General features: G+C 51.8%; 10 protein-coding genes across 10 annotated transcripts; 7 read left to right on the top strand and 3 right to left on the bottom strand.

The window, feature by feature from the left end:
- Positions 1 to 840: 840 nt before the first annotated feature.
- On the top strand, positions 841 to 1,208 carry Z517_05820 (uncharacterized protein; the record flags this gene model as incomplete). Its single annotated transcript, XM_013427562.1, has 2 exons — positions 841 to 1,009; positions 1,072 to 1,208. 2 exons carry the CDS (start codon positions 841 to 843, stop codon positions 1,206 to 1,208), a joined length of 306 nt encoding a protein of 101 aa, XP_013283016.1.
- A 538-nt stretch (positions 1,209 to 1,746) lies between these two features.
- On the top strand, positions 1,747 to 3,800 carry Z517_05819 (uncharacterized protein; the record flags this gene model as incomplete). The annotated part of the gene is made up of 2 exons (XM_013427561.1): positions 1,747 to 1,867; positions 1,918 to 3,800. The coding sequence occupies 2 exons, from the start codon at positions 1,747 to 1,749 to the stop codon at positions 3,798 to 3,800; spliced, it is 2,004 nt and encodes a 667-aa protein (XP_013283015.1).
- Positions 3,801 to 4,635: 835 nt separating this feature from the next.
- Z517_05818 (uncharacterized protein) lies at positions 4,636 to 5,430 on the top strand (the record flags this gene model as incomplete). The annotated part of the gene is made up of 1 exon (XM_013427560.1): positions 4,636 to 5,430. One exon carries the CDS (start codon positions 4,636 to 4,638, stop codon positions 5,428 to 5,430), a length of 795 nt encoding a protein of 264 aa, XP_013283014.1.
- Positions 5,431 to 5,744: 314 nt separating this feature from the next.
- On the top strand, positions 5,745 to 6,704 carry Z517_05817 (uncharacterized protein; the record flags this gene model as incomplete). Its single annotated transcript, XM_013427559.1, has 1 exon — positions 5,745 to 6,704. The coding sequence occupies one exon, from the start codon at positions 5,745 to 5,747 to the stop codon at positions 6,702 to 6,704; it is 960 nt and encodes a 319-aa protein (XP_013283013.1).
- A 1,130-nt stretch (positions 6,705 to 7,834) lies between these two features.
- Positions 7,835 to 8,889, top strand: Z517_05816 (uncharacterized protein; the record flags this gene model as incomplete). The annotated part of the gene is made up of 2 exons (XM_013427558.1): positions 7,835 to 7,868; positions 7,931 to 8,889. 2 exons carry the CDS (start codon positions 7,835 to 7,837, stop codon positions 8,887 to 8,889), a joined length of 993 nt encoding a protein of 330 aa, XP_013283012.1.
- Positions 8,890 to 9,715: 826 nt separating this feature from the next.
- Positions 9,716 to 12,491, bottom strand: Z517_05815 (uncharacterized protein; the record flags this gene model as incomplete). The annotated part of the gene is made up of 3 exons (XM_013427557.1): positions 9,716 to 12,164; positions 12,223 to 12,277; positions 12,335 to 12,491. The coding sequence occupies 3 exons, from the start codon at positions 12,489 to 12,491 to the stop codon at positions 9,716 to 9,718; spliced, it is 2,661 nt and encodes an 886-aa protein (XP_013283011.1).
- A 1,087-nt stretch (positions 12,492 to 13,578) lies between these two features.
- On the top strand, positions 13,579 to 14,612 carry Z517_05814 (uncharacterized protein; the record flags this gene model as incomplete). Its single annotated transcript, XM_013427556.1, has 2 exons — positions 13,579 to 13,953; positions 14,007 to 14,612. The coding sequence occupies 2 exons, from the start codon at positions 13,579 to 13,581 to the stop codon at positions 14,610 to 14,612; spliced, it is 981 nt and encodes a 326-aa protein (XP_013283010.1).
- A 2,200-nt stretch (positions 14,613 to 16,812) lies between these two features.
- Positions 16,813 to 18,498, top strand: Z517_05813 (uncharacterized protein; the record flags this gene model as incomplete). The annotated part of the gene is made up of 5 exons (XM_013427555.1): positions 16,813 to 17,064; positions 17,117 to 17,310; positions 17,372 to 17,454; positions 17,502 to 18,188; positions 18,245 to 18,498. The coding sequence occupies 5 exons, from the start codon at positions 16,813 to 16,815 to the stop codon at positions 18,496 to 18,498; spliced, it is 1,470 nt and encodes a 489-aa protein (XP_013283009.1).
- A 773-nt stretch (positions 18,499 to 19,271) lies between these two features.
- On the bottom strand, positions 19,272 to 21,241 carry Z517_05812 (uncharacterized protein; the record flags this gene model as incomplete). The annotated part of the gene is made up of 5 exons (XM_013427554.1): positions 19,272 to 19,856; positions 19,932 to 20,310; positions 20,386 to 20,614; positions 20,665 to 21,111; positions 21,178 to 21,241. 5 exons carry the CDS (start codon positions 21,239 to 21,241, stop codon positions 19,272 to 19,274), a joined length of 1,704 nt encoding a protein of 567 aa, XP_013283008.1.
- A 519-nt stretch (positions 21,242 to 21,760) lies between these two features.
- Z517_05811 (uncharacterized protein) lies at positions 21,761 to 23,347 on the bottom strand (the record flags this gene model as incomplete). The annotated part of the gene is made up of 1 exon (XM_013427553.1): positions 21,761 to 23,347. One exon carries the CDS (start codon positions 23,345 to 23,347, stop codon positions 21,761 to 21,763), a length of 1,587 nt encoding a protein of 528 aa, XP_013283007.1.
- Positions 23,348 to 25,586: the final 2,239 nt, after the last annotated feature.

Here is a 25,586-nt window from a genome sequence, read left to right as displayed (position 1 = left end):
GGGCATGCGGCGAGGCAAGCAATGACTCTTTGATGTCAAGCAGCGACTGGAGTCGTCAGACACGGGCGCGCCTGAGCAAGGTAGACAACAAAAGGAAAACGTGTCGTGGTATCTTTTGGCTATCTACAACCATTCAAAGTGACACCCGGTATGTTTATTTTGATCCCTCCTTGCGGCTTCAGTCCAATTCTCCAGCACCCAGATTCGACGGCGATTCACTCCAGATAAACCTTCAGGGCCTTCCACTCATAATTTGCTGTGACAAAGCAGATGAAGTATAGGCACAAGACCAGTATGGGTAGGCAATCGAGACTCGAGTTGAGAAATGAATGAGCCGCGGAGAAGGTGAAGGTTGGTGGGTGTCGCTCGTTGACCATCGACCGGACACTCCGAAACTGCAGATGCACTGTCTCAATACTGGATCGACCACATTATCAAGGTGGAGAGGACGAGTTATAGGACAGGCGCGACGATGATGGAACCAAAGGGACGAAGTGGTGAGACGAGCAAGAAGAGAGAACCAAGAGGAAGAAGTTTGGAAGCAGATACCAGCAAATGGGAAGTGGAAGCCGAATTGCCGCCTGCGTCAAACTGTCGGGTGTGGCGGGCTGGCTCCGGATCTGGCAGGGAAAGGGACCATCCGAGCGCAGTCACAAGAGAACAATTGCGTCAAATCCGCAGTCGTCTAATACAGTCTCCCCTGCCATTCGAATCTCTCACTTGCAAAAATCCCGTCTACTCATTGCTGTGTCTCATCAACTCTCTGATCCAATTGTGAAAGATACCTGCTCCGGCTTCCCCGACTTTCGACTCTTGCGCGAACACTCTCGAAGCATCAAAATGCGCCTACCGCTCATCTTCCTGTTTGCCTTCTTCGTTGCGGTCTTCGCCCTGCCTCCTCCACAGAAACCCGTTGTGGTATCATTCCCAGACGACACTCCGTCTTCAGTCATAGACAAGGCAATCGCTGAGATTGAAAAAGATGGTGGTATCATAACTCATGAATATTGTGAGCCCTCCTCCATTTCACCGCCCCTATCTACGCTGGGATCAACGCTAACTTTGTGATAGCCTTGATCAAAGGATTCGCTGCCAAAGTTTCAGAAGTCACTCTCAACAAAATCAGCGAAATGGCCCAAGCATATTCGCCATATATTGAGGACGACTATGTGGTCAGCATTGACGGCTCGACAAGTGCCGCTCAATAGGAAGCCTAAGGAAGGAGGAATTTCCGGGGGATTGACGTGCATACGACAGTGTCTTCGATCACGAATGGATATAGTATTATGAAATGGAGGAAACGAAACTGTGAATATCATGGGCACGACTACCGCAGGCATAGGTTTCTTGCTTGGGTGACACTGCATCGGCGCACGGGATAGAACATGGCCTCCCTCACTCATTTAGAGATGTTATCGATACATAATTGAACAGAATTGACCTGCCGTCTCTTCTTAAATGCTTTTTATGTCGGTCTTGCCGGATCTGTAACCACTGAAGAATGTTTAACACTGATGGAGTGAACATGTTGGGATAGACACTTCAATAGTCGACGTCATATTGTTGATTCCCTCGTGCCTTTGGTGCCTCCACAGCCTTTGGCGGAAGCACGCGCCCCCAAAGGCTTTTCGCGTCCTCACTATCGCTCAACCTGAAACCATGGGGCCATTCACTGTTTCCAGGCTTGTCGCAGCTCGATAGCAGAGCAATAATGAAATGCTATCAACATAAACATATTCCTCTGCCATGGCGACCGAAGAAGCCATTGCCGCCGGGCTCATCGACTGGATCAACAGTCTCGCTGTTGCGGACCCTGTCTACACGGTAGACGACTTCACCAATGGCGACATCATATGGAAGGCTCTTCGTATGTTCAAGTTGTTTTGACGGTCGCGTAAGTTTTCTAATCTTTTTCAGAGCAAATCGACCGCTTCAGCTTTCCTGGTAAACTACCAGAAGACCCTGAGACCGATCAATGGATCAACAAGTGGACCAACCTCAAACACATTTACGATGCACTCTCCATCTTCCTCGTGGAAGAATGTGGGCAACGACTGCCTTTGCCTGGTGGTCGGCCTGACCTGAAGGCTATTGCCCAATCCTCCTCGCTCACCGACACCATCGCCCTCCTGAAGCTCCTCGTGGTGGCAGCCATCAATTGCGCCGACCGCATCGATTATTTGAAGCAGATGCAAGAGCTGGCAGAGTCAACCCAGGAGGTTTTGATGCAAACGGTACAAGAGGCAGGAGAAGATGGAGGGGAAGACGACGACCCAGGTGCAGAAGACCTGAATGATCAAGCACCCGAAGAGCCGCTCAGCTCTCCTCGTCGTTCTACAGAGATGGAAACTGTTCTTGAATCGGAAGAGAGGCTGGGCAAAGTCATCGCCGATAACCAGCGAATAGCCTACGAGAAGCGAGAACTACAGAAACAGCTTGATGAGTCGTACTCCCGGTATGAGAAACTACAAGAGCGTTTCGACCAAGCTCAGGATGATCTGAAAGAGACGAACGACCGCTTGGCTGCCATTCTTGCAGGGAAGTCCGACATTTCAACCCGGCCACTGGACTCCAAACACGACACCCTGATTGCGACATTAGAGAACCGTGTCCTCGAGGCTGAATCCGAGGTAGAGGAGTTGCGGAAGAACAACGAAGTCCTCAAAATCAAGGCCGAGAAGGCTCAAAAGCTGCAGGATGACTACGACGAGATGAAGATTGACCGAGATCGTCTCGCCCGAAAGGCAAACACAGCAGAGAAATATCGACAAAAACTGGAAGCTAGCCAGGATCTGGAGAAAGACAACACGAACCTCAGGGCTAAAGTGACAGAGTTGCAGAACCAACTCAAGCAGTCTGACTTTGCTCAAGCAAACTCGAGTGACTTGCATCGAGAGATTGATGAATACCGTCGTCTCTTGCCCAGTATTGAGCAGGAACGGTACGAGTTGAATGAGATGAAGAAGAGGCTCGAATTTGATTACCACGCTCTCGAAGCACGTTATCACGACGCTGTCGAACAGGTGTCTCGCCAAAATCATGCCTTGGAAGACTTGCAAAGCAGATTGCGTGACTACGAAGAAGGTATCGCCCCTGCACCAAGAGAAGAACGAACTCCGGACCCGGTCAATAGAGACTTTGAGCGAGAAGAAGCAGAATTGGCCGAGTCAGAGGCCCGTCTTGCCGCTGCATTACTAAATGGAGGTTCGACCTCTCCAACGGCCAAGGATACAGATCTTGGTCTCTCAAAAGAAACAGAGGCGAGTATTCCTGGCCTCGAAGACAAGGAGAGCATCTCGGAGGATGAGCTGAAAGCGATTATGTCTGCTATGCGGGCGCAGGCACAAGCCGGAACGGCTACAGAAAGGGAATCATCTCTACGCGCACAAAAGAAATTGATTCTAGCGATCGAGCAACAAAGGACCAAGAACAAGCTCCTACTCGACCATGTGCAGAAGCAGGACCAGACGATCAAGGACATGCAGAAGATTGAAATTGACAAAGAGTCCCAGGAAGTTAAACCAGATGCCATGCCTCCCAGCATAAAAGATGTGGCGGCTAGCTCTTCCCACCTGCTTGATGAGGAATCCGAGATAGAACGACTCACAAATCAAAATATCATCCTCCAGCGCGAACTCAAACTTATGGCGTCGGCCTGGTATGATCAAAATTTGCGGCTTGCGAGCGCGAGCTCGGCTGCGTCAGGGCGGAATCGAAGAACTGGTAATGCTGGTGAGCCGCGAGGATTTCTGGGACGGCAAAGGCGCAAAGTTGACGCCGTCGCCTTTGGGCGAATTTGAAGAAAGAGATATTTGAGCCGAAGCATGGAAATGTCCGGCCTTCCCTGAAGAGCTTTGCGTCCGGACCAAGGGCTATGCGATGGGATTGGATGTTGGCACAGTTTTCACACATCACCAATGTTATATCTGTGGAAGCTGGTTGCTCTGTGCCCATTACTACAAAGCTGTGACTTCACAATCAGGACTCGCCGTTGAGGAATTGGCCGCCTATTGACGTCCTCGGTACCATAACAGGAGAAATATACCAAATCCACTGGGAAAGGTCGTGCTCTGGGCTTCCGTTTGGGGATTGTACTTTCTTCCCAGTGTCTGCTATAGCAAGAGCGGCTTTCAGAAGCGATATGAGACTTGATGCAAACATCGCGATCACGATTCTCCGATCAACCACGAATCTTGGCTATTGGCAAGAAATACTGCGGCTGCCACTTGACAACTGAGTTGCATCGCATGCTGCGTTAACAATGGCATGGCGGAGGAAGGAATCATTGCGAAGCGGATGAGTCTATCAGTCGCTGTCTCCAGGTGGTCCCTGCTCCATCACCAAGATATTTACCAGCCAGCAACGTCTGACGAGAAGGGAAACTACCATGTTTGATTCCACTTGTCCTCAATCCCTTCTGCGTCGTTCTAACTTGACATGCTTTCTATCTCCCGCATCCTTTACGTCGAATTTGTTGTATCATCTAAAAGACTTTACCATACTTCAGCATATCTTCCTTCACGCTCGCTCCATACAAGAGGTATCTTCACAATATTGCCTCACTGTCGACGAGCGTTAACATCAGACCCACAGCTGTACAGAATTCATCGAGCTGCGCACGTCCGGTTGCCCATCATGAGGTATATACGAGACAAGGCGGCTAAATCGCTCTATGCGCCCAGGACATCACTGCGAAGATTTGAAAGGCTGTTCCGCCACTGTGGTAGCCACTTGAAGAAAGAAATAAAGGTGGCTCGGGATTCCCTTCGTCGCAAAATCCCCTGGCGCAAGTGCAATGTCCACAAGTCAGCCAAACACAAGTACAATCTAGACTTGGACGATGTTTATGTCTACAAGATTGGTTTCGTTGGAGAAAGCTACCAGTGTCCGCAAGACTGTGCAAGGAGTGGCTGCATTCGCCCTGTTGAAGAAGGCGCTGGCGTTGATTCGGACAACCCTGCGGAGGTCGAAGTGGGAGTCGCTGAGGATGAATTCTCGTCCATGTACGTCAGCACTGGCTCGTCCTGCCACCCCATTGATGAAGAAATATCAGACGACTGCGATGCGGACTCTCGTGACTGGGCCAGTCTAGATGGACGGAGGGTCCCGTCTTTACTTGATTCTCAAGCGATACATGTAGACGGCTATGATTCAGAGACGCCACCATTTAGTCCGCGCAGCGTGACCTCGAGTTCTTCAGGCGAGTCGCTGTCGGTATTCAGCAGTGATACCGTGGTAAGCAGATGCACCGCCTATGGAGAAGGTGTGTCTGCCGACGAGGACGACTCCCGTATTTGTCCCCGCCAATGTCTCAACCCGGACAATATGGAAGATTGGAGCATTGATGGGCACGGTTACCTGTGGCCGAATGTAATCTTGAGAGGCTGTACGGTTGCTTTGGTTGAGAGAGCTGAGCCGCTGAGGCGATGATTGCACTGCTTGGTGACAACTGGTCGACTCACCGGGACACTCGTTCTGGTATGGTGTAGGAATTATACTCTCTGCGCCGATATGTAGTTGTCTAATTCCAAGCTGATGCCTGTCTGACTACTTTGCTTGGAGCTGCTCCGTTCATCGGCCTGTTTCTCCAAACACCTTCACCAAACTGCGCAGTTGTCGGCTCCATCTTGCGGGGAAGCAACAAACCTCATGGACAAAAACCACCAGCCAGGAACCTTGCCGTCGATTATAGTCTCAGTAACCCTACGCACAAACAATCTGTGAGACAAAAGACATACTCGACCATGGGCTCTTCCAATCAAGAGGTGTACGTGACAGTATCCGCCCTCGAGGGCGGACAGCTCACTCTACCAGAACGTCTGTTCGTCACCGATGCGGACCCAGAAAAGAAAGCCACAGTTCCTTCTCTGTCGTTTCTGATCCAGCATCCCTCGCCTGATGGGAAAGTAACCAAGTTCGTCTTCGATCTGGGTCTCAAGCGTGATCTGACAAAATATCCGCCTGCGCAACAAGCTCATATCTCCAACCGTCAACCAACCATCCTCCATCCAGATTGCGCGGATAGTCTACGAGCTGGGGGACTTGATCCCGCAAAAGATATTGACATAGTCATGTTGTCTCACGTACACTGGGACCATGAAGGCACTCCAGATGATTTCCCCAACTCTCAGTTCGTTGTCGGGTCCGGGACACTTCACCTGCTGCAGAACGGAGCGCCGCCTCACTACCCCAAAGACATCTTCAATCCAGATCTCCTACCCAAAGATCGCACGGCCGAATTGCCACCAACAACGAAGGAAAGCTCCACAGCTGCCAAGTCGCAGACCACACACACGTGGAAACCCTTTGCGGGATTCCCAAATACGGTTGACTTCTTTGGCGACGGCAGCTTGTACATTGTCGATTCCCCGGGACACTTGTTCGGCCACGTCAACGTCCTCGCGCGTCTCAGTCACACCAAGTGGGTGTACTTGGGCGGCGACTGTTGCCATGACCCGAGAATCCTTACGGGCGAAAGGGATATTGCGTTATACGATGACGGACATGGCGGGTTGAGGTCTGTGCACGTGGACACGGAGCAGGCGAAAGACACTCTGGCAAAGATTGGACCGTTGCTGAAGAAGCCTTGTCCTGTGTTTGCCGTGGGAGACGGGGGGGAGCAAGTGGAAGTGGAAGTGATTGTTGCCCACGACAAGGGATGGAGGGAGTCGAATAAGAGCAGGTTCTTCCCGGGAACGCTGTGAAAAGGTCTGTATTGGGAGGTGGTCTCTCGGACAGGAGATGTGATTCTCCCCCTAGTGCTACTGGCCTTCTGCTATAGTCTCTAATGTCTGAGGCCCATCCATACCTGGCAGTCCACTTCCTGAACGAGCCTCCATATAAGTTTCGGTCATCTATGGCCCCTTTGGTCTACTGTTGATATGGGCAGTCAGCCGAGAGACTATCAAATGGCACCTGAGACGACAGCTGTGCCCTGTCTGGTCTACTACTCCCCCTGAAATTCAAGCCTTGTGAGCCACGTTATCCACCTGTAAAGCTCCATCTAGGGGCGAGTTTTGGGGGAATTTGACATATTTACCTGCCGCTTGAATTGTCTATTCTCGGACTTATGTTCGTTATCAGGAATTACTCTCCACCACAGAGTCTTGTGTTTGTGTGACCCGTTATTTACCCTGAGTGCCTGATTGATATCATGTTGGAGAACGATTGCCCCCAAGTGCCTCCCCACCTTCAGACCGAGGCTGCAAAATTCAAACCTTTCAAGCACTCACTCAACTGACTGATCTTCCCCTCCCTCTCCATCCCTCGCCCTTTCGCCACCTTCTTTGCCTTCGTTCCCCCAAACTCCAAAATCCATCCTCTGACTCTGCCCACAGTACCTCGTCCTCGGTAGGGAGACACAACTGTTCCCTTTCTCCAAACCTCGTTCTGAAGCTGGAGAGGCGCAACTCTGCGTGAGGGACAAAGTCACCCACCCGCCCACCACCCCACCACCTCACGAGAAACGTTCCCGAGAAACCTCGTGCTTTGTTACATTTCAAACCGTTTTCCCGCATCTCAAGTGCCGCACAAGAATGAGGAGCTCATCCCATTGGAGTCTTCCCGGCATCAACTCCGAAAGGGTGGAGTGGCCGGTTCGGCGGTGCCCAGAAAGGGCCCAAAAACCATGTCGACGACACATCCTGTGTTGGTTGTCTTTGAACATTATCTCGCATAATACATACATACGTAGGGAGAAACCGCGAGGCTGAGTTGGAAAAAAAGAAAGAAGAATACTAGGAAAACAGAAAAACAAGTCGAGTGCATTCTCCACTTGTCTGTATTTACTTACTACACGAAACTCTGAACCACGAGGACTAGATCTGTCGACAGCATGCCTTCTCCTCAAGATACCGTCGCCTTCATCGGTAAGGGCGGCCAGCAAATCCAACGATGGTCTGAAGCAGTCTTTCTAACAAGATTCTTCTAGGTATCGGCGTCATGGGCTATTCCATGGCCGTCAACCTGCGCGCCAAACTCCCCTCCACGTCCACCCTCCTGATTTGCGACGTCTCAGAAGCCGCGCTGAAGAGGTTCCAAGCCGAAAACTCCTCCAAAGGCCCCATCGAGGTCGTGGCAAGTGGTTACGACGCGATCAAGCGTGCAAATACCCTGATAACCATGCTCCCTACCGCGGCGGCGGTAGAGAAAGTGTACCTGGACCCGACCACGGGCGTCATCCAGGGCGCGATCGAGGCCTCCAAGGAGGGGAACCCCCAGAAGAAGCTGATAATGGAATGCGGCACGATCGAGACGGCCACCATCCTGAAAGTCGCGGCCGCCACCAAGGAGGCCGCACCGAAACTCGCCTCGGGAGCGACCTTAGACTTTGTCGACGCCCCCGTGAGCGGCGGACCCATGGGCGCCGAGGCGGGTACGTTGACCTTCATGGTCGGGGCGTCGACCAGGGAAGCCTTCGAGCACGCCAAGGAGTACCTCCAACACATGGGTAAGAAGGACAGCATATTCCACTGCGGCGACGTCGGCGCGGGGACCGCCTTCAAGGTCATCAACAACTACCTGTCCGCCATCACCAGTCTCGCGGCGAGCGAGGCGCTCAACATCGGCGCCAAGATGGGCCTGGACCTGAAACTGCTCACCGATGTCATCAACGTCAGCGGCGGCCAGTGCTGGGTCACGTCGCAGTCCAACCCCGTCCCGGGCATCCACGCCAACGCCCCCGCCAGCCGGGGCTACGAGGGCGGTTTCCGCATCGAGCTGTGCAAGCACGTGCTCGAGATGGGTTCGTCCCTGGCCGAAATGGTGGGCGCGAGGACCATCCTCGACAAGCCCACCTTGGCCGCCTTTGACGAAGCCATGGCGGATCAGAGGTACAAGGGCAAGGATGCCCGTGTTGTTTATAAGTGGTTGAACGACCAGGGACGGTAGCGAGAAGGAGATATAGCCGAGACATAAATAAAATGAGGCGAGATACCCGAAGACAAGGAACAAACCAGTATTCGTCCGGCTTTAAAATCACACAATGTTTTTACGCCATATGGCTTCAATTGTCCTACTCTTAGTGAATTCATTTAGTTCTACAAGTAGTTCGAATACTCGATTCTTTGGCGTGGCGTGGTATGCCAGCTCTTCCAAGGGTCGACTCTCAAAGATGATACCGTCGACGACACCATGGGACATTGTTGACACACAAGTAGTCCCGCTGATAGCACCATCATGTCGAAAGGTGATCTAAGATGTGAGACTGCTGCGGCAGACTTCGATCCTTGGTCATGTTGAACGACATCTCCTGGTCTTCATTATCGTCATCGGTCGCCACTCGCAGTTTTAGTCGCCATCCGCAACATTCGGCTTGCGCAAAGATGATATATCAGGCTCTTGCGGAGCCGCTGCCCAATTTGCGTCCTCATTATGCCTCCGGGCAGCGTGTGGTGTAGCCCCCGGTGCCCAAGGGCAATGGCCAATCGCTAGACAGCTGCATCAGTGAGCCAGCAAGCGTTCGGTGAAATCTGCCAGTCTCTGTAGCCAAGTAAGCTTAGATATGCCCCAAGTTTTGCATATCCAGAGACGGACTCGAGGCGAAATCTGCGAGGAATAGCATATCCAGCTGGAGCACGACCCTTCTGTATTCAACACGCATTTGGAGACAATATAGCATGGCGAACGCCGTTGCCGTGAAAGGGCAATTGTGGAATTGCAACAAGCTGGAAATTTCGAGAGTGAAATCACAGCGCACATTCTCAGCATATTCGCTTCATCCTGCTTCGAGCATATCGGCGTAAATGTTCAGGCTGGTTCCAATGACATCGACGATTGCCCATGTCTGAGCCCCGCGAAACACCTGCGCCCATACCCTTAGCACGCCCGCGCTGAGGTATTTCATCGCAGCGGGTGAGTCGATAGGCACATCTACAGGCATGGCAAACTCTGTCTCGTCCAGCATGGTCTTGACCAAGGTCGCTATTTTCCGCTCGTCATTCGTTATCGCAGGACCCGAGTTAGGTAGGCTCAATGCCTCCAGCCATTTACTGAGCAGGAAAGCGCACTCCAATGTGCACAAAGAATGCTGGATGGACCACATGAAGGTCTGCGTCTGTGCAACAAGATGGATACCGATCTTGACTGGGATGCTTAGGGCATGGGCAGAATGTAGGACGGCCCGGACGAGCTTCGGTGTCCGCTTGACAGAAGGACTGTCTCGAAAGGCATTGGCGATCTGAACCGGGTCGCGAGTATCCAGTGCCCGTCCCGGTCCCAAGTCAACATTGAGTCGAATATATGCAAGGCGCAGGAGCGCGGTGGAGTTGAAAGTCACTGGCCCATTTGGGTTCATCGGATCAAGGGATGATTCAGGGTTGCGTTTCCATGCCAACTGCCAATTCCTTAGAGCCTGTTCTATGGCAGCGACATCGTCGGACCGCAGGTCGCCGTCGTGGTCAAGACGATAGCGAGAAATTTGGCGGACGAAGAAAATATGTTGCAGCAGTGCGTGGACGAGGACGTAATTTCCCAACGAAGAGTTGTACGTAGTGACATCGTTGCCGTTGCGGGAGAACAGGCGATGTAAGGCTGTCTGAAATTCGGTCTCAGGTATTGAACGGGCCCGCAGTTCCTTCCATTTGCTTGCAGTTGGCGCCTTGAATTCCGCGGCGTTGGAAGGTAGCGTGAGATCAACTTCGGAAGCTAGGATAAGGGAAGGGACGTTGTAAACGATGGTTTGCAGGTTGAAGAAGCAGAAGACGATGAACTTGGTACGTTTGGTTGTCTCACGTCGAATCCAGTCTGTCCAGCTAATGTCGTCGGGCATTGGCTGACTCTTGAATCCGTCGTCTCTCACCAGCGTCGCCAGGACGCTCTGTATTGCAAGCGCTTCGCGAAGGATTTCCCGGTGCTTGGCCCAAGTTGCCATGGCCATAAGCAACAACAGCGCCTGTGCTGTCTGCATCAGATCTTCTTTCTGCATGCCAGAGTCGAAATCTGGCTGAGATGGGAGACCCAAGCAGCCTGACATGGAGTTGCTACGCGGTGTCTCTCCCGTCGCCAGATCGCTAGATTTCCCATGTCCGGAATATTGTGGCGACACTTCTGACGACCGATGGAAAGCGGCTAACCTGGCGTCTCTCTGGCGGATGCGTTGCATGGCTATTGATTGACTGACCGAAAACAGTTCAACACCTTTTTGTCCCTCAAAGCAATACTGCGCACCGACAGCTGCCATTGCCAAAATCAGCTCGATGCAACTGTTATTCACAGACAAAGTGGGTATATGAAGGAAAGGCAGGTGTTCGTGAAAGCCGTTGACATAACCGGCCAGATATCTTGACAATGCCAGTCTAGATGGGAGCTGAAAGGTACTGGGCACGACGTGAGCAAACTCCGCCAACTTCAAGGAGACGTTTTGCCGGTCTTCAATATTGATGTCGGATAGCGGACGATGGATGCTGTCCTGCTCGCTCTGCGGCGCTGAAGGACTTTCTTCCGGTTGCAGCGACGGTAGGCGTGACCCAAAGCGCGAGAATGAGCCCGAATCTTCAGGGTGATCAGGGTTAGGGAGTGCGCGAGATGCAGGTCGTGAGATTTGACGAGGTTCGGTGGTTGGGAGCACGTCCGTCGGGTGCGTGAAGGACTCGGGTGAGAAGAACGGTATGGGCTGTTCGGCGCTGATCATAGACGAAAAATGGTAAGAAGATAGAGCACCGTTGTCCATGAAGTTTGCCAGATCTTGCAGAGAGTCCTCGAAATCAAATCCCACAAGGCCATTGAGCTGATCCGCTGGAGCTGTAATGGGGGCTTGCGGAGTCGGCTCGGGTAGGAACTGGTCCTGCACAGGGAATATCGGTGTCGCCATATGGTTGGGCTGTCGCAGGGAAGCGTGGGCTTGAGTGTCCTGAGGTCGAGCATGCTCGGCAGCCATCAGCAATGTTGCGAAGGAGAGGTCATGACCATTGGGCGTAGTGCCCGTATTCTGAGTCGAGTTTGCAGGAAGGTAGCTGGGCACTATGTTTTGGGAGGCGTTGAAATCGTTGGAGGTCAAACTGGGAGCATCGGTGAGATCCAAAGTGTGGTGGTCGTCGGTGTTTCGCCGTTTTCGAGCTGTGGTTGCTGTCGTCGAACCCGCGGATCCAGCGCTCTGGCCGTTTCTACCGTTTCTGCCCCAGCGCTCAGCATCGTGACTGAGTCTCTCGTGTCGAACCAGAAGGTCGCTCCAATAAAGTCAGCCGCCAATGCTTGTAACACCTAAGGGCCAGCGAATTAAGGTACCTTCTTGTGAACTTGCTGTCGCATTGATTACAGGCGAAAGGTTTCTCTCGAGTATCTGAGGAGAAGTCAGGCAAATACGCATATGAAGCTAAAAGGTGTCAGAGAGCCATACGCGTCCGTTCATGCCGTTGAAGATGCTCTAAGCGCGCAAACAGCCGTTGGCAGTGTTTACACTCGAATCTTTTCGGCTTCTTTGGGGGTGGCTCCTGTTTCCGCTCTTCCTCCAACACTGAGCTGTCAATCTCCGCATTGATGATGTCTTCAGTCATGGGCTCAAAAGCATTTCTGCCAGTCGCTATGAGGAGGAAGGGGGGAACTTGGGGGGTTGCCCAAAGAGCTATCTAGGCAAAAAGCTCGAATTGCTTGTGTGATGGAAATGAAGCTCTGGGGGAAGTTTTCTGGGGTGGCAGTGGAGGGATTGGTGGTGGCAGCAGGGCGGTGGACGCCGCATGTGCAGGCGAGCAGGATTCGCGGTTCGCCGAGCCTTCGCAGGTGAAAAACATGGGGCGAACAGCGCCGGGGACTACATGTTGCGGGGCACCTTACCTATTGACAAGGGATGTGCGTTTACCTAGGATGGTAGAAGAAGCCACTAGAAGGCCTAAAATGCACCGAGGGGGGGGAGGCGGTGGACATGCCCAGACTTCTAAGCGCCATCACTATAAGTGACATTCCCGAGTACCAAAACCGAGAGGTGGCACTGCCAGAGTCAGCTGAAGACATGGAGTACTCGGGGAGGAGTGCAGGAGGGAAGCGATTGGCTGAAGGTCGCTGCATTCTATCTGCAGTTGGGTGAGATCACCCTATCCCTCACTCACTTGTACACATCTCCGCAACACAAGAATCAGTATGCTGCCTACTACTGTGCCCTAGCGGTCTTTACATATTTGCCTTTTATCGTAGAACAGACGGTCCACTGAATCAGGACCAACTTGCAGGCAGTCGGATGAAACGAGAACAGATTTCATCTGCGGGGTTTTCTCGCTAGACTGCGCCTTCTATCTCCCGATACAGAACCACCCAGCGAATGCAGCACCTCGAAGACCTCATCAATTCTACGTCTATATCCAAGTATCTTCAACCTCACCTGCCGGTTCAACAAGTAGCCATGTGGAACACTCGAGGTCACCCCGGCCCGGATGCTCATTTTATTGGAGAAGTTTGAAAACATGCCGAAGCTGCTTTTGGCCATTCTCCTTACCCCAACGGCCATCCTCCAGCAAGTGGGACCGTGGTTGGCATCCGATCTTGGTTCATATCGATCTTGCTAAAAGCCAAAGGAGTCCTTCAGGTCATGTTAATTGACACGACGTTGACTGCTCGCCCGATACAAGACTCAAAGGCTGCACCGGCGGCATGTCTTCCCCGTATGTGAGCCAGGCACCGCCATCACCGCCAGAAAGCCCCTCCGAAGCGACGGTCGAAGTGTACGCTCTTTCTGCCGGTCATTTCTCGCTTCCGGAGCGTTTCTTTGTTCATCCAGCCTCGCAGACCGCCCGGAGAACTGTGCCCTCTCTGTCTTTCCTGATAGTCCACCAAGATCAAGAGACGGGTCAAACAACACGGATAGTATTCGACCTAGGTCTCCGCCGAGACCTGAACAGATACGCGCCACCGATTCAGAAACATGTCGAGACCAGACAACCCATGACAACCCTGCCTGATGTGACTGCCAGTCTCGCTGCTGGTGGACTCACACCCGACGACATTCATTATGTCATCTACTCGCATGTAAGTCTTCCCTACTTGCATGCCACTCCCAGGCTAATGAAGAGGTCAAACAGGTCCATTGGGATCATGTGGGAGAACCTCGAGACTTCCCTAAAAGTACCTTTGTGATTGGGAGCGGTGCCAATGCGTTGCTACAGGGCCACGGCTCATTACGAGGGAGTCATTCGTTCTTCGAATCCGACTTAATACCAGCTGAAAGGACAATCGAGCTTTCCAACCCTTACGAAGACATAGAGGAAGAAGCCAAGAAACCATCCTTGGATTCTCACGGTCCCGATTTTGTTCAAGAATGGAAGGCCCACGGAAATCTACCTCGGGTCCTCGACATATTCCATGATGGCAGCCTCCTTATCGTTGACGCTCCTGGTCATCTTCCCGGCCACATCAACCTATTGGCACGGACAAGTCCTACAAGCAGTGTCTATTTGGCCGGAGATGCATGTCACGATAGACGGATCATGAGGAAGGAGAGAAAAATTGGAGAGTGGCTCGACGAGCATGGACACATTTGCTGTATCCACGCGGATAAGAAACTGGCCGAGCAAACCATTGAAAGAATCCAACATCTGGAGTCCACGGGAGTCGAGGTGATTTTTGCGCATGATTTTGAGTGGGAAGAGGATCCAGCCAACCGATCAAGGTTCTTCGGGAGCTCATGAATTTGGATACCATGCTTGAGCGTGTTCACACTAGAAGCGAGGCCTTTCTAGTCCATTGATATCTAGCATTAGCAAACATATCACTGGGCGCAGAAAACCCCACGAAATTGCCAATCATGCCGTTTGTTTCTCTCCCCCATCGTCCTGGTGCGCCCAGGGTCTATGTCGGGACTCAATATGGTATCCCGAGGGTATTGGGAGTGGGGTAGGCTGGAATGACAGATCGTATCTCTCGGTACATAAGTGCGGACGTGGGACGGCCAAACAGCCAAAATTGCTGGTCGCCGCGGATGAGTAGTTGAAAATGGAAATACATTGGTTCCCCACTCACCACCACTTTTCTGAGCAACCACTTTTCTCCAATCCTGTTCGAGGACCGGTTACTTACAATTACTGCCTATACAGTGGTTGCATAGCCGTGTGGCATAAATGCAACGACTGTATAGGTTGTGATGATATCGTGTTCTCATCTTTCTTGATTACATAGCCACTACGAATACGAAGGCATGACCTCGCCAGAACCACCCTCGAAATTGACGACCTGCAACTCTCATGGGGGTACCTAGTAGGTTGGAGCAATGAGACGGACGAATATTGGAAAAGTATGGCGAGGCTCAGCCATCAACTCTCCGAAGCCAGTGTTGATCTCATTGCGATGTCAGAGAAGAGCTGGTCGTCTCCCAATATCCAACAACTGATGTTGTGTGCAACTGTTGGTGCTGCTCCAACGGATCTCTACATTCCGAACATGTGTGAAGACATGACGATGCCACATTGAAAGAGGGAACCAAAGCAAGCAAGATAATTGACGGGATCTAAGTAACAACATCGCGAGCCTTCCATGCCTGCGAGAAGGGGCTGCACTTCCTAGTCGAAATCATGAAAGAGGTGGCCATACATCAGAACAATGCTTCTTCAGATTAACATCTCGACGAGGAGGGAGTTTTCGGAAGGCTAGGGGATATTGGCCTACCATCTCGAGTACCGTAACCCTGGAACGAGAGTCTTATGGATCCATCCCAACCTTGACCTACGCAGACAATGATGGAAGTATATTGGAGCCCGAGGTGAGCCGTGCCTTATCTTCGGCGGAAACAGGCCATGAGATCACACTGACAGAGGTACCGGGAGGTCAGAGTTATTTTCCTGGGCACCCGATACTGCTGCCCACCCACCTCTAGGTTCAGCGTTGAAGATGCGCAGAGAAATGTCTTGAACTATGGCAGAATATTGGGGGAATCATTGGAGTGTTGAAATTTGCCACTCGACGCAATCTACCTTCGAGTGTATGGGATATCGCCACCGGTATTGCCCTATTGTGGCAGAGCGACTGAGCAAATCATCACAAGGCTGTGGGTGTTGACACCGACGAGGCCCAGTTTTGTACCGAGTCAGCATCCAAAAAGCATCCACACGCAGAGTCACGCATCCAAAAAAATCTAATGTTGGCAATGACCGTTCCCACCAGCGTCTAAAACTGTGTCCATCACCTGTCTCGAACTGGGAAGACAGATTCGAGCATCCACCGCCACGCTCTCTCTCTCTCACAACGCCCACTTCTCCAACAATATGCCTTCAGGATAAGTGCCGATTGGAGAAAACCCCAATCTCCGCAGCGTCCGTAAGCAGGACGCTGTAGTTACATCGACCGTTGACAGCTAGCGCGTTTCCTGACTACCTCGAAGCATTGCCGATCAGCGATCTATGCCGTGTCTGTACTGGGCCCAGCCTAGGATCTGCTACATCACTAATCCGGTTTGAATCAACCGGTGCCACCAATGGGACTCTGAATGACACCGGACGGCGTTCTGACATGAACATGGGCCCGCCTTGGCCACCGAGACAGAAATGGCTATCGCCCTTCGCGAGAGCACCACAGAACAACTCAGGCTATCAGGGTTCCTCCCCGGAATTTCTCCTAGATGTCAGTGTGCCTGCCTCGTCTGCTCTGTGCAGAACTCCTTGTTCCCTTCTACCCGCTTGATCAGGAGAGATATCCACCTGCTGGGAATTTCTAGAGAGGGCTTTCCCCACGTGGCTTGCTTCTGGACTTCGGTACCCCAACTCGCTTGAGAATCATAAGCTGGACTTCAGGACAAAGATTCCCGTCTCTCGACAAACACACCAACCGGCTCTCATATCCACGAAGCCCAAATTTCCCTATACTCACCTTCCATACCGTGGACAAAGGATAACAAACATGGCCATGGAGAACCCGGCCGATGAACTCAAGCAAAAGGCCGAGATTGAGGAGTACATCACAGATGACCGCTCTAGAGAGGCTATCGAGTTCGAGAAGAAAGAAGCCAAGTTGCGCCGCAAGCTCGATCTTTACATAGCCCCCGTCATGATGCTTCTCATGCTCATCAGTTACCTTGACCGTGGGAATATTGGGTTCGCGGCCACCCAAGGCATGGCTGATGATATCGGCCTACATGGCAATCAGCTCAACGTATGCTGCCTCAAACCACGCAATTTTGACAAATCCACTAACTGGGTGACAGACTGCCGTCTCTATCTTTTATTGCACATATGTCCTGGCAGAGCTACCGACCTCGTTATACGTCAAACGACTTCAATTCCACCGAGTCATCCCTATCATCACCTTTTGCTGGGGGCTTGTGTGCATGTGCATGGGATTCATCCAGAACTTCGCGGGTCTCTGTGTCTGCAGAATCCTGTTGGGCTGGTTTGAAGGGTACGTTATTCCCACCTATTGAAGCAATTGACGAAGGACGAAACTGATGTCGTGCATTTAGCTGTTTGTTTCCTTCCATGACCTTGTTCTTGGCCAACTGGTACAGACGAGAAGAATTGGCTCAAAGGATATCCTATCTCTTCAGTGAGTACTACAACCTTGCGAAATCGGTTAAGGCTAACGCGACATAGTTGCCTCTGCGCTCTCTGGCGCTTTCGGTGGTCTTATCGCCTTTGGCATCCTGTATATGGATGGCGTCGCCGATTACCCTGGTTGGCGGTGGCTCTACATCTTGGAGGGCCTTATCACGCTCGTCTTCGCTGCCATGTGCATTTATCTGGTCCCAAAGAACTACCAGACCGCCTACTTCCTCAGTGACGAAGACAAGAAAATCATGGCTGTCCGTGCCGAGCTATCAGAATCCTATTCTGGAGGCGACGGCCACTACAAACTCAGCGATCTCAAGCTGGCCTGGAAAGACACAAAGACTTGGTTGCACGGTGTCAGTCAGATTGCTGTGGTCACCATTCTCTATGGTTTTGGCACTTTCTTGCCCATTATCATCAAGAACGGACTGCACTACTCCACCAAACAAGCTCAATATCTCGTGATTCCCGTCAATCTCTGGGGAGCAATCGTCTACGCTGTCGGTGCAGTCATTTCCGACAAATACCACAAGAGGTTCTTGATCATGGTGATTTGTGCTCCTGTCGGCATTGCAGGATACGCCATACTTTTGAGAATGGACGACGTCTCGGTGGGAGTCCAATATTTCGCAACTTATCTCATCGCCACCGCATGCTTCCTCTGCACCGGCGGTAACATTGCCTGGCTGTCTGGCAATGTGGCACCTGACGGGAAGAGAGCTGCAAGTTTGGGTAAGTCTCCGCTGGCTGATCACGATGGTTTCTTTTTGCTAATGGCCCGTCCGTAGGTACCCAGCTCACCCTCACCAACCTTGGTGGTATCATTTCCGGGCAGATCTACGCGTCCACGGACGCACCTAGATTCGTTCTCGGCCACGCCTGGTCCCTGGGCAGTCTCGCTTTCGCCTTCATTGTCTTCAACATTCTGTACGTGCTCTACAAGAAGCGCGAGGCTGCCAAGGAGGAGCTACGCTCTCAAGGCGTGGTCACGCCTCCCCAGGAGTTCACCGACAAGTCGCCCGAATTCAAGTACCAGCTCTAAACCCGAATGGTACTGGGATGAAGGTCAGAGGCGACATTGTGAGGATTATCGGCTGGTCGTCACGAGGCAAATCCTGCACTGTGTTTTTGTGGGCCCTGGACTCTTGCAAATAGCAGAATGAACGTAGTCACAAAATCCTTCTACAAAAACCGCATCTTCATCATAATCATGGTCAGACCACGTCCCTGTTAAGAGGCGAATATCTGGTCCCGCAAGCGTCCAGCGCCCCGCGTCTTAGTATGTATGTATGTGACCAGCTCCGGAGTATCCGTGAATATATCACAACGATTCGAGGCTGGAACTTTTGACAACCCCATGACCAGGTACATAGCAGCTTGTTGGTCCGTATTTCGCGGCTCTCCAGAAGCCACCTCCCCAAGAGGCTGCCAGGGAAGCCAGGCAATGTGATTCATAGCATCTCAGGGTCAATAGCCCATGACATGGGGATGGGAAAAGCCTCGTGGCAGTGGCAGTGGCAAAGGCATATTGGAGACCATGTGCCCGATGACCATAGATTGTACGGCTTCTCGACCCGGTCAGTCCACTCGGAATACGATGGGCCTTCCTGCCTACCTACATACCCACTGCACATAGCCTGGCGTCTGGAAGCAAAGGCTGGAACGGGTCGCTGAGTGAGCTGGGAGGAAGAGAAGGCTGGACGGACGATTCGTCCTGGCGCTTCTTCTCCTCCAAAAAAAGGGGAGGGGAGGTTGGAGGGCCGTACAATAGTCGGATTCCTGCTCTGCCCTGCCCTGCCCTGCCCTCTGCCTTGCTCACGCAGGAAGCACCCTCGGATCCGGTGCGGCGGCACTGTGCCCCAACCTGGGAAACGTGGACCTGGTGGTCCTGTCGAAATCGGGGGCCTTGTCGTGTGTCCAGACCCCAACGGACCGGTGGCCAACAGGGAATGTCCCGAATCCTTTCGAGTCGATCACGACCTCTCTGTCCTCCCAGCCGAGAATGTCCCTCCACCTCTCCCCAATGTGCCTGTGACCCACAAACATCCGCTTCGACCGCCGGTCCCAGCTATTGGTCATGATGACCGCGAGGCCGGCCCCGTTCGCTCTGGATTTGTGGCCCAGTCGCGTCCAGCCGATGCAGTCCTCCAGATCGAGATAGTCCCTCTGCAGGCCATGGGCGTAGAGCTTCCTCGCGGCGACGAGGCGAGCAAGCTTGCCACCGCACGCTGGCGGTCGAGCCCGCGGTCCATGGTTGCCAAAGACGTCGCCCCAGAAGACGCAGGGGGTTCCGCCGTTGTGGCGAAGCAGAATCAGTGCGTAAGCCAGTGGCACGAACCACTCTTCGACGGGCGCGGCCAGAGACTGTGTTTCTTGTGTGTCGTGGTTCGCAACGAACGTCTAGAAGCACGGGGCTCGTCAGATTTTTTGCAGCATTTCGGCACGTTCGGGAACATCGTGTTGAAAGGGTCTTACCACTGCATGGGTATGATCCTTCTGGACCAGGGTCCCGTCCAGGATTGTTCTCAAATCATGCTTCCTGCCCTTTGAAAAGTCGCTAAACGTGTATACCAGCTGAACATCAAACAAATTCAACCGCCCATGACATCTCCGGATGACTGAAGACAATGTGTCCACATCAGAATCCCAATATTCTCCAACGAAAAATAACTTTTTCCCTCGCAATGTTTTCGTGTCGAGATGTGCCAGAAAGTCTGCCAGAAAGGACAGAGAATAGTGCTTGATGGCGTCCAACCGGAAGCCGCCAAGGTTTAGCAGCGAGGTTATCCAAGTCCCCCAGTTGAAGATATCCTCCCGCACAGCAGCATGCGAGTGATCAAGGTCTGCGAACATCCTGTGGGACAATTTGTGAGTTTCGTGGGTTCTCCAACTCCAAACTTGCGCGAGGAACCCGGGCAGAGCAACCTACAAATAGTCATAATTCCCCAGCTCCTTACTGACATCGTGTGCCCAGTCACTTCGCTTCCCTTCGCCAACGAGTTTGAAGATGCCGTGGTCTTTCGTGCGGGAATCGTAGTCGACCCCAGAAAAATGCTTCCAATTGTATTTCATGTCGGAGTACTTCGTGCCGCGCCCAGGAAAGGTGAACTTGGTCCATGTTTCCAGCTCATAGGGTTTGGTGAGGGCCTTTGTCCGGTCTGTTGCGTACTTAGCGCCAGTTGATTCATTGTTATGGTTTGCCACTTACCATGAGGGTCGACCTTGACGCCCCGACTCACTTCTTTTCCGTCTGGAGAGGCTTTGTGATTGAGGACAGCATCCCAGAGGACGTCTATCCCCATGTCTTTTGCCTTTGCACAGAAGGCTTCTAGGTCTTCCTTATGACCCCATTTCGTTCTTGACGGTTTACCGTTTTTCTTCGCGTCAAACTCACCAAGATCCCAAAGGTCGTATATCCCGTACCCATTATCATGCATCGATGTGGCTTTGCAGCCCGGAGGAATCCAGATGTGCGAGATACCCAAGGCGGAGAGATGTGGAAGCAGAACTGTCAGGGTGTCGTAGTGGCTCGCATTTGGGAGGGCACTGTCGCTTGAAGACGGCGGGAGATACCACTCAAACGCTTGGAACAATGTCCTGTTGTCTTCCGGTTTTGGATCTTTGGGCTGTAAGCTAGTGCTACCAGACAAGATTACTGTGTAGTGAGAGCCCCGATGAAGCCCCTGTAGACCAGATCGGGCTCATCTCTGTGTAGTCTTACCTTCTAGTCCGGTGATGCTTCCACCGCCACTTATCGTCCTCACTAGGGAGGACAGACGCTGCATTTGTAGGCGTTACAAGCGACTTTTATTCCGATGAGACGTTGAAGTACGTTCAATCAGAAGAGTTGATTACGGCTGACGACGATTGACAGTTGTTGAAGATTGCATATGAGATGTCAAGGCCACTAAGTCAATCCAAGGCGCTGAAGGAAGTATCTGTCAAGATATGACCGGAATCAGAGTCTATAGTAGTATAATAAAAAGCTCTATTTAATAACATTAGAGAGGGATCATGAGAATCTGATATAAATGTTGAAATGATGGAGGATCGACAGGCTGAATCCTCCAGGAGTTTTCAAGGCATGGGATAATGACCAATCAGAAGCCAGGGATTCACAAGGCTCAGGTGCATCAGGCTCCATACAAATCATCCAACAAACAAATGTCGGTACGTTACGTTATTCAGTCAAGTCGAATCTCTACGTTATCTCTTGCACAGTGACAGTGGCATTTTCTCAAATCGGGAATGGACTTGGTTTCATCTCGCAAGGAACCCCATTGAGCTATGACTCTTCCAATAGCTCAGAAATTCTTCGTGCACGTAAAACTGGAAGCATTCGCTGGATCCCCCTTTCCATTGTACTTTGATACAAGGGGATAGAGACACAAGTTCTGATGTCGAACGGTGCCATTGACCCTGAACCCGCTCGATCCAGGCAGCACTTCCGGAGCCGTTCCATTCTCCACCCACTTCCTCAAAGCCATGAGAGTGTCGTCTGGAATCGGGCCAGTTCCTCCGCCGCCACAATGTCCCACGCCGGGAGCAAAGAATACACGATAGAAATCTGTGACATTAGAATCCAAGGCTTTGACTCTTTCAAAATATTCTATCGTCCCATTCGGCATAATCAGGTTGTCAGCCAGACCTTGCCAAGTGATCATCTTTGCACCGGAAGCTTTGAAGGCGGACAAGTTTGCATCCATGGTCCCCATGACGGAATCATATTCCACATGAGATTGATGGATCAAGCTTGGAAACTCGGCGTAAGTAATGTTGGAGGTGTTGTAGTTGGCGTCTTTGAACAAGAAATCGCGGAACCAACTGTCAGAAATACCAAATGGTTCGGCGACCGTGCTTCCATTCGTGAACGTCTCGGTCGGCGCTAACGAGCTGAAATTGGTGCCAGGAAGAATTCCATACCAGAAGGCCGTGCCATTGGCAGCGGTGGGCCCTTGCCAAATCTTCTTCACAACAGTCGCAGTCTGGCTCGAAAAGCGTCGAGTTGAACCATCCGTATGGCAGGTATAGTTCTTACCAACAAGCTCGGATGGATCAAATTTGCAAAGTCCAGGCGCACCAATAATACCATCTTGTAGACCGTCCAGATGGTCACACGCTGCCACCGCAGCGGCGTTAACAGCGTCAAACTCACATTGAGGAGGAGAATAGTGCTCATTGTTCATCACGGTGTAGGGCCATTGCTGAGCTGGTGTGAAGTCATTCCAGTTAATTGCAGGAGCGGACGCGACGATGCCGTCATAATCATCTGGGTACATCTGTGCTTCCATAAGACCTTGTCGGCCGCCGGTGGAACAGCCTTGCCAGTACGCATACTTGGGCGCAGATCCATAGAAACTGGCGGTGACTGCCTTTCCCAGCACCGTCATATCATGGACTGATCTGGACGCAAAGTCAAGGAGGAGATTCTGGTTAACATCACCTTGACTGATCAGTGCCCAGGATGTGGCGTCTCCAGAGTTGTTCTGAGCGTGTCCTGCGTCGGTAGATACGGCGGCATACCCACGCTCAACAGCCGGTGCCAACGACGACCAGGATCCAGCAACATATCCACCACCTCCCACGCCGAGAAAGATACCATTCCATCCGGTCAGAGGAAGCCATACCTGGTTGTTGACATGATCCCCGGTCCCCGGATGAGTCAGGCTAACATTGACCTGACAGAAGCTGAGTCCCGTAATGTTCTGACCAGGCCAATTGTTTGATTCGCCGGTAATATTGATAGCATAATTATCGACTACCAATGCAGTGAGAGAGGTAACGATAGCTCCTGGGACATTTGGTTTGGGAAGAGAGTTGGAGCAAGGAGCCGCACTGGGAAGAGCATTCACCCAGTGGATGGCACCAAAAATGATCCAGGGACAAAACATTCTGTTAAGTCGGGGGTCGAAAATTAGTTACACTTCCCTAGACACGAGCTTGACAATTCTTATATATGCTTGAAAATGCTTGGTTCGCATGTAAACCGTTTTGGTTTGCTGCAATTCACGAGACTCGACTCCTCACAGCCTTAGACGTTGTGGCGTTCCAAGTGCCGTCGATCCGGAAACGGCTTGTAAACCAGATAGAAGAAAATGCGGGGAAATCGAAAAACCTGCTTTTTGACAAGATATATTCAATTGCGCGTCTCAACTCCCAGCCATTGAGAAAGGACTAGGTAACGAAATGAGGAGAAATCGTCCCGAGATCGCCGTCTGCTTCGGCAGAAAGCCGTGTTGAGACCGCTCTTTGCTTTACTTTACCTTTTTCATCACTTGGTGGCTCTCTCGCATGCATAGACATTCCCTTCACCGCAACAAGCAGACTAGCGAGTCTCTTTATTGGCGAAGATTGCCAATCATGTGGTATTAGAACCTGTCAGTATCCAGCGCAGTCTGTGCTGTGACACTGCACCGTTCAGGAAAAGGGTCCCCCCCACCGTAGTACTCTGTAGCATGTTTCGGCGAGATGAAACGTTTGTGAGGTGTTGTCAGTATCTGCTGACAGAGCCCTGATGGTTCGAGGACTCGTCCTGGACAAAGTACAGAGACCCGAAGACCCGTCCGCGTCGTAGGTATTTTCTCTGCGTCTTGGTCAGAGCCAATCCGACTTCGGGGCGTAGCGAGGCAGCCTTTAGAACTGTCTGTGTAAAATTGGAACAGAGATGACCCGGGTTAGTAGTGAAATCCATCCAACACTTCTCGGAAAGTCAAACCGCATGATAAAAGCCAATAAAAACTGTCTGAAAGGGTCAGAATACTCGCCAGGCGCAGTTCTTGTCAAGATGTTGAAGAAAAAGGACTTGAATTTAGGTCCATGAAGCTCAAATGGACATATCAGACCTCTTGAGATAGAAGGGAATGTCGACGTGCTTATGCAGTACGCCAGTTTTGACTCCCCTGGCGATTTCCGGATTGTCTCTGGTCATTTCCAGTCGATGTCAGGGCCAAAATCGCATCCAAGCGAATAGGGTTTCGAGGCAAGCTTTCAGAGTTCCGTATATCCCGTCTTTATCCTTATCTGCAAGGTCTCAGCGCCTCAACTGAGCATTGATAGGGTAGAAATAGCGAAGCTGTGGCTATAAGCATTGTCTTATGGCGGGATATCGAAGACTGATCTGCGTCAAGGAACCTGGTCAGTTGGATCTGGAGCTGAGCTTAAAATCGACCGCTGTCTTCATAAGTAAGCCAGCTGGTATGAGCTTCACATTCACCAAGATCAAGAAGTTGTAGCGACTTTCACAGGATCAAACATACAGCTTGTTACCTTGACCGGCACTGTCAGCTATACAAGCATCGCTTGACATGTCGCGTATGGACAGCAGTTGCTCCCAAAATCCTGTAGTCCCGTAGACTGCCGGCGACTCTCACGACTCAACAAGCGTTAGACATCTAGGGGCAATTTTCTTGGCCGCACAAGACAGGACATCAGGCCTTTTTTGACTCTGTATCTCTTTGCTTTTGATAGGGATAGTCACCCACGGTGTTAGCAGCCTCTGTTCCGAAAGAAGTGAAAGTCAGGACAGTGGTTTGCTAGAGAGTTTTAATCCGGTGTTCATTGGTGCAGATGGTCTCTAGGGTCGCCTTTGGGCGTTGGAAACTCTGATTCGATAGTACAGCGTGAATTCTCCTTGAAACTCTGGAGCGATGGGCAAACAAAACTCGAACTTCGCGGGCACACTGCGGAAAATGATGTAAAAATATGCCCATGGTTAGACAACCCGGGTGCATGCTGGTGTATTCTGGAAACAATTGCGGGCGCAGATGGCTGCTTGTTTCATCCAGTTCTGGCTGGGTTGCCACAAAGCCGTTGGGATGGACATTGTTGCGGATGTTGAGCTCAACCACAGGATGTGCTCCGTAGCTCGGGAGGCGAGGATGAGGTCAAGGCGTAGAGACGACCGGAATACTTTCGGGACAAGGGAAGGGAATCTGTGCGCAGTCGTGGCTTGTGTGGCTCTCAGCTGTCTGCGCTGTGCGCTCATCCATCCGACAAACAAAAAAACGTGACCTCTTGGCAAGCCGGAGCTCAGGTCGACACCTCGGGAGGCTGGTGCAACGCCCGTGGTCCGGTAAACCGGAGGATTCTCGTCCTCGCTGAACTTTTGAAAGCTCACAAAGCAATTGCTTT

Source organism: Fonsecaea pedrosoi (genome assembly GCF_000835455.1).
Source record: "Fonsecaea pedrosoi CBS 271.37 unplaced genomic scaffold supercont1.4, whole genome shotgun sequence".
Taxonomy (NCBI): domain Eukaryota; kingdom Fungi; phylum Ascomycota; class Eurotiomycetes; order Chaetothyriales; family Herpotrichiellaceae; genus Fonsecaea; species Fonsecaea pedrosoi.
Note: the sequence above shows the minus strand (reverse complement) of the source record. Positions and strands in the feature narration are given on the sequence as shown.